Genomic DNA, 6,864 nt, shown 5'->3' with positions numbered 1-6,864 from the left:
TGGCTGCTCCAGTAGCCTGAGCCCAGTGGGTGGTGGGTGGTGGGTGGTGCTCGCCCTCCCCACGTGGGGTCTACTCCCCTCCTGGTCCCCTCCGGGGCCGCAGCGACCCGGCGCCCGCGATCAGGCTCTGCAACACCGGACAGTGGCTCCGGAGGGAGACTCCGGGTGAGTGCAAAGCCCAGCGCAGGTGCGGGTCGGGGGAGGGCAGGCGCCCCGCTGTCTACGTGCTCAGGGAGGGCAGCTGTCCCCGCGCTCCGGGCTCCTGGCTTGGCTCTCCGTATGCCCGGGCTGGGGTACCTGCGGGCGCTACTCCGCGATCGGTGGCCGAGGCAACCTCCCAACGCTCTGAAGTAGCCCGTCCTTTCCTGGCGCCCTCCGATTTCCTAGGCTGCTCAGAGCGGGTGGTCTGAGGGGACGGCGGGACGCCGATTCCCAGCAATCTGTCCTCTACTCGGTTAGTTCCTCCTGACAGCCCACCCCACGCTTCATTTCTGAGCCGACGCCGTGGTCAGAGGCACACCAGTGCAGTAGTCCTGGTTAAAATGCCAGCGACTGCTGTTTCACCAGCTCACACTTTGCTTCCAATGCTTAACCTCTGTAACCTAGTTCCTGAAAAGTGGCTTAACACTTCCCTGGGGTTGACTTCGTATCCGAAGTGCCCTCCCAGTTTGGCGCATTGCGGAACATAGTAGTTATTTTGTTGTTATTACCAGAAAACTAAATGACATTCTGTGTTGGGACCTTCTTTTCTTGGGCCACTGAACTGTTGGACCACCTCATCCCATTTTTCAAAATCCGAGCCCATACAGTTGACGTGTGTGGCGTTTTGTTCCTTCTTTGATGGAAGAAGTTGAGTGAGACCAACGCTGGGAGAAATGCAGGCAGACGAGCAGTTAATTGGATTATTACAAAATCAAAAGAAGATAAACGTTCCAGGAGCCCGGACTAGCACGTTGAGCCCAGTCCAGATTTTTTTTCTCTCTCTCCTTCGAACTCACAGTCTCTTCCTACACAAGATTGCTTGTCTAGTGTGTTGAGAAAGTAAGAGTCATGTTAGAAGTGAAAACCAACTGGATGACATTTCCATTTGAGTGGCTTCAGCTGTCATCCTTCCAGAGTAATTTCTGTCAACTGGTCCAGGCTCTCTAGCATGGGTGCTGTGTAAAAATTTTATTTTAAATTGTGGTATTAACCTTTAATGTTTCCTTTTTCAGTCTACTATTCTCTTATCCTAAAGGAGATGGTAGGATAAAAGGTAGTGCAGGGTTACACAGCCATTCCCAGCTACCTAAGTGCACCCTTGTAATTAAAATCAGTAGGTTTGCTTTGCCAATACAAACTCAGGATGACCTTGCGGCCTATCTGGAATTTCAGGATTCACCATTGCTTAGAAAAATAATTCCAGGAAGAATTTTTCAACAGAAGGGAGTCAATTCATCTCTCTAATTTCTTGAAAACTTGCGCAGTGCACAGTGTACATTTTTAAAGACCGCAATACAGTATGAGGTATGATTGACATACAATAGCAGGGCATATTTAAATTATAGATTTTTCCATTTTTTGAAACCAATTCCATATTATGAACCTATACATTATCCTTAAAAGATCCCTTATATATGTTCCCTGGTTATTCTACCCTCCTGTCCCCTATCCTCCCGGGTACAGATGAACTTCCTCTCAATGTAGATCAGATTGCGCATTTCCCAAAGTTTTATATTAGTGGGTCAAATAACATTCCCCCTTGTCTTTTGCAATTAAGCATAATTATTTTGAGATTCATTGAAGTTACTATGCATCCCCATTCCTTGTTATTGCTGAGTAACACACATACATATAATTCATTTATATTTTTAACCATTTGTAGTATTCCAACTTGCCCAGTTTTGGGCTTCTATATATAAGCTCTTAACATTTGTGTACAAGTCATTGTACAGGCATATTTTTTTTTCTTTAAAGACTATATTTTAATATAGGAGAGCTGGGCTCTGTCCCAGCAGTTACTCTATCTGGATGACCTTGGGAGAGTAACTGCACCTCATTTCATCTTTAACATCTCCCAGATCTTTGTTATGCTGTGATTTATCTACCTGCCAGAAACTGGGATGATCTTTGCTCCTGGCTGGAGAGTTTCAGGGAGGAGAGGAATGTTGTTGGCTCCTTCTTCTATTTCTCTTGGAGGCTCTCCTTCATTTCACTTTTTTTTCACCCTTGAGTGACAAAATTGAACCCTGACATAATTTAGGGCAAGAACAGAAGTGAGTATTTAGTAGGAGGCAAGAACTAATATTGTCTGAACTTTAAAATGTTTGATTACAAGTGGGAGGAAAAAATAATAAATTGACAGGCTGTGGAGTTGGCTTTTCCTTTTTTTAATCGATCCTCTTCTAAGTCCTGTCTCCTGTTATTTCTCTAAAAATATTTTATTTTAGCTTGTGGTGGGAGGCTAGTGGGTGTGGTGTGGGATCCAAAGGTGTCCCGTGTTAACTGGGGATGGCAGGAAGGGAGATTTCTGAACAAAAAAAAAAAGAGTTCCTCATTTTTTCTTCACAATATGGCTGGAGTCATTTGTACTGTCTTTCACCTAACTTTTACTTTCCCTAAAACAGGTCCAGAACTTTTTATGAGAGCTTTAATTTGCCAGTGCATTTTAGTGTAGTAAAATAACAAGGAACTATTTTCTATAGGATGAAAATGCAGCCCTGGAGGTTGGTGGTCTGTTTGGTCCTTGGGATCCTGTGTTCTGTGGGGTCCAGAGGGAGAGTGAGAGCTGTGGATCCTGAAGCAAACATGAATGTTGTAAGTTTCTCAAAGTCATTTACTTTTATCATGTGGCTATGACAAGTGTTATTTCCTTAAATAACATCAGTTACAGCTGATCATGCTTTTCATTTTTTCTTCTCTGAGTCTTCTGTTTGCTAGATTTCACCCCTGAGTGACGGTTTTGGAAGACACCAAAGATTGTAATTAAGAATATCTAGAGAACGTACATGGATGCCAAAGTCAAAGTGTCTGAAAAAAATTGTTAGAAGAAATAAACAATAACGCCTTGATCTATTAAAACGTTTCGAAGTTATTCATCTTAACTAAACAATCAAACCTGGAAGTACTTCACTGAAGCGTAAAATATTGAAAACATACAGATTATTTAAGGCAACTTTAAAAGAGAAGATGCAGTGACCTAATTGATGAATCAGTTAACTACAGTCCCTGAGAAAAATTCATAGTGAGTCAGAAGAGTATATATAACCTGATAGCATAGGCTTCAGGTTATATTTAATTCTTATCTCAAATTTTTCCTTTTTTTTCCTCCCTCTTCTAACCAATTTTTTTCCTATAAGCATAACAAAATTAAGTATTTTCAGGCATTTACAGTAGAGGATAATGAACATTTATTTACATTAAATCTTCTGGATAATTGATTCATCTATATCCCATAAAGTTTCCAGTTAACAATTATCCATTATATTTCTTAAGGGAATTTGATCATAAGTCCATATTTTTACTGCTTTTCTTCAAGTGGATCTTGACATTCTAGTGTAAATTTTTTAGTTCATTGATAGATTAGTTCATGGATGGATTTTAGTTCATTGATGAATTGGATTTTTATGCTTTCTTGGGATGGGATGTCTTAAACAAGGAAAGTGCTAGCTAGCATAACACTCTAAATATAGAAAAGAAAGAAGTAGGTATTTTTGCCTAGTAGGCAGAATGGAAACAGCAAGGCCTTACACTGTGGTAAAATTAGAAATATTTTGGTATAGAACATGCTAGAGTTACGACATCAAGGTTTAGCCAAATTCCTGTGGATATGGAGGACTTACTGCTGTGGTGGCATGTTGGCTACTAGGTAGAACAAACTCAAATGACGATTACAACTGATTTCTTAAATAAAGCTTGGAAAAGATGATTGACATCTTATTTTCTCCTTTGCTTGTTAATGTGGAAGGTAATGCCAGGTTCTGTCCATACAGTGCCCATTGTCCTTTCTCTCTCCAGACAGAAATTATCCAACACTGGGGATTTCCAGCTGAGGAACATCTGGTGGAGACCAAAGATGGGTATATTCTGTGCCTTCACCGAATTCCTCATGGGAGGAAGAACCATTCTGAGAAAGGTATGGATGTTCTCTAGTGAGATAGGAGAGCTCTTAAAATTGACTGCTTGCTGGAATTTAGGTGGTTTTTACATCTGTAAGCAAGTTCAGATTTAACTTGAAAATGTTGAAATGGGATTAGTTTTAGACCAAAGTACTAAATGTGTTACATTTATGCAAGGCATACAATAATACTTTTAAAGAAGTAAGGATGATGCATCTAGTTTCCTATTTTGCTTAAAGGTTCAAAGGTCAAATTCGTTTAAGGAGATGCTAAAGTATGCTAACGTATTTTCTTTTTTGTTCGTTTGTTTCATGTGGAAGCAGCACCCTGGCATGGTGGTTAAAGCCTATAATCCCAACACTCTGAAAAGCTATGATAGAGGATTCCAAGCTCCGACCCAGCCAGGGCAATTTAGCAATTTAGTGAAATGCTGTCATAAAACAAACAGAACAAAATACACAAAAAGTGAAACAGAAAAAAAAAAACACAAAAAAACCCCGAAAACAAATCAAAAAAGTTGCAAGAGGTTGGGAATGTACTTTAATGTGAAACTCCTGGGTTCAGTCCCTAGTGCCTCAACAAAAAAATGAAAAACAAGGAAGAATATTGAAATGTTGTAAGCCTAAAGTGATGGCTTTTGTTATTTGAAAATTATTTACTTTTTTAATAGATAGCATAGTAACATAGTTGTAGAAGCAAAGAGAATAAAAAGATACACAGTAAAATACCTCTTGTCTCATTCCCTACTTCCCATTTTTAAAACGTACTTCTGGAATTTCTTCATTTTTAATCTTTTTATTTCTGAAAATCTCATTAGGTACAAATACAAACATGGATTCTTTGTTTTCTTCTACCTCTTTTTAAATCCAAAAGATGGCATATAATGCACACCCTTCTGTTTTTTTAAAATTTTAATTTAATATCTTGGAAATTTTCCATATAATACATAGAGCACATGTTCTACAGATATAATATATAATATCCCATTATATAGCTGTATCATAATTAATTTAACTGGTGTCCTATTAATAAACATTTGTGCCATTTCTAGTTTTCTGATAATAAACATTGCTGCTGCAAAAAATCCTTTATGTATAAAGTCTATTTATAAAATGCATTTTCTGAAATAGAATTTTTGGGCCAGGGGGATTTGCGTTTCTGATAGATATTGTTAAATTGCTCAACTACTTTCCATGTATACTTGCACTGATAACTACTCTTACTGGGACTATATGAAATTCTTATAGCTTTGCCTTAAAAATATGCATATACATATATATATATCCTTTTCCTCATTTTTTTAATTCAGAAAATTGCAGTTTTCTTTTTCTTTCTTTTCTTTTTTTTTTTTTTTTTTTTTTTTTTTTTTTTTTTTGGTTTTTTGAAGCAGGGTCTCACTATGTAGTTGCAACTGACCTGGAACTCACTATGTAGCCCAGGCTGGTCTCAAACTCAAACACCTACCTCAGCCTCCCGAGTGCTGGGATTACAGGCATGTGCCACCACGTCCGGCAAGAAAATTGCAGTTTTCAATGCAGAGTAAGCAATTTCTGCACAGACTAATTGAAATCATTAAACAGATATGGAAAAAGCAAATCTTCAGTCATCTCTGTAAACACAGCCTATTCTTTAACATTTTCTCTTTCTAAAAATTTTCCTAGAGAGGTGACGGTTTAGATTAAGGTAATTAGATAACTCTTTTTTGCCGTTAAAGTTTTATATGTGCAGAAGAGCTTTCTTTGTTCTGAGTTGCTTCCAAAATCATTTGAAGCAAACTTCAAAACCATCTGTGGCAGGGTGAGCTTAGTGTTGTTATCTGCTTTATGTTTTCCCTTAAGGTAATCTGATTTACCTATTTTTTTCTTATAAATTCTAACTATAATAAGGTACTTAATAATGCTTAAGTGGTCGTGATCCTTAATATTCTTTTTGACATTTAATTTCTATCTTAAGATTTTTTATGGCATTCAATCAAGATTTCTCTTTTTCAAATATGTCACAAAGTTGAGTAATGGGTTGCAGTGAGGGTTTCTAGTTTCTCTGTTCAAAACACAAATTTTATGCCACTGTAAGTATTTGATTTTGATATACTTTTCTCTTTTTTTAAAGGATAATATACTTTAAAGGATAGTATACTGATCTCAGACCAATCTGAAGAAAAATAAGTTTTGATATTATTTTACTTAACATTAGTGGACTAACACAATACTAATGTGAGTCATCTTTGAAAGGTGCAGGCAATCGCAGTAATGACATGCTAAAAGAATGTACCTAGTCTTCTTTTTCTCTTTCCATCTCCATGCTTCTCTTTCCATACAGCCGTGAAAGCATGTGGGCCCTGCTGCCTTCTGCCTGTGCCACACTATTGCAGGTGAAGGGTCAGGGGCTTGGAATGTGAAGAAAGTGACCTTGAGTCGTGATATGCTCCCAGGTGGTAGGAGGAAGCATAGAGATCTTCAGTGTCAGACCTGGGCCAGTCCTTGACTGCATCTGTGCGTCACCATTGTGGTTCTTGGTTTCTTCATCTGTAACAACAGTCAGTTGATTGGATGATCTTCAAGTTTCCATTTAGCTGCTATAATTCTCTAGTTCTATGGACTATGTTTCGTGGGGGGCAAGGGTGTTGGGGGATGGGGAAGTGGATACTCTTGGTTTTCAGAATGGGGAATATGCATTGAAAGTCTAGCTCTGGCCACATCAGTAGGTCCCTATATTCTTTGGTTCTGAAATCTCCTGCTAGTGGTATCAGTGACATATATATACATAT

The 6,864-nt window shown here is 38.6% G+C and overlaps 1 protein-coding gene across 1 annotated transcript in view; it reads left to right on the top strand.

The window, feature by feature from the left end:
- Positions 1-44: 44 nt before the first annotated feature.
- Lipa (lipase A, lysosomal acid type) overlaps positions 45-6,864 on the top strand; it is a 32,599-nt gene continuing 25,779 nt past the window's right edge. The window contains exons 1-3 of the mRNA XM_010605013.3: positions 45-165; positions 2,685-2,796; positions 3,997-4,114. Of these exons, the coding sequence (XP_010603315.1) occupies positions 2,686-2,796; positions 3,997-4,114 (229 nt within the window). The 5' untranslated portion in view covers positions 45-165; position 2,685. The remainder of the gene's footprint in view (positions 166-2,684; positions 2,797-3,996; positions 4,115-6,864) is intronic.

This window comes from Fukomys damarensis, unplaced genomic scaffold (assembly GCF_012274545.1).
Source record: "Fukomys damarensis isolate Sample0158 unplaced genomic scaffold, DMR_v1.0_HiC HiC_scaffold_20, whole genome shotgun sequence".
NCBI classification, from domain to species: Eukaryota; Metazoa; Chordata; class Mammalia; order Rodentia; family Bathyergidae; genus Fukomys; species Fukomys damarensis.
This window is presented reverse-complemented; position numbering and strand designations above follow the sequence as displayed.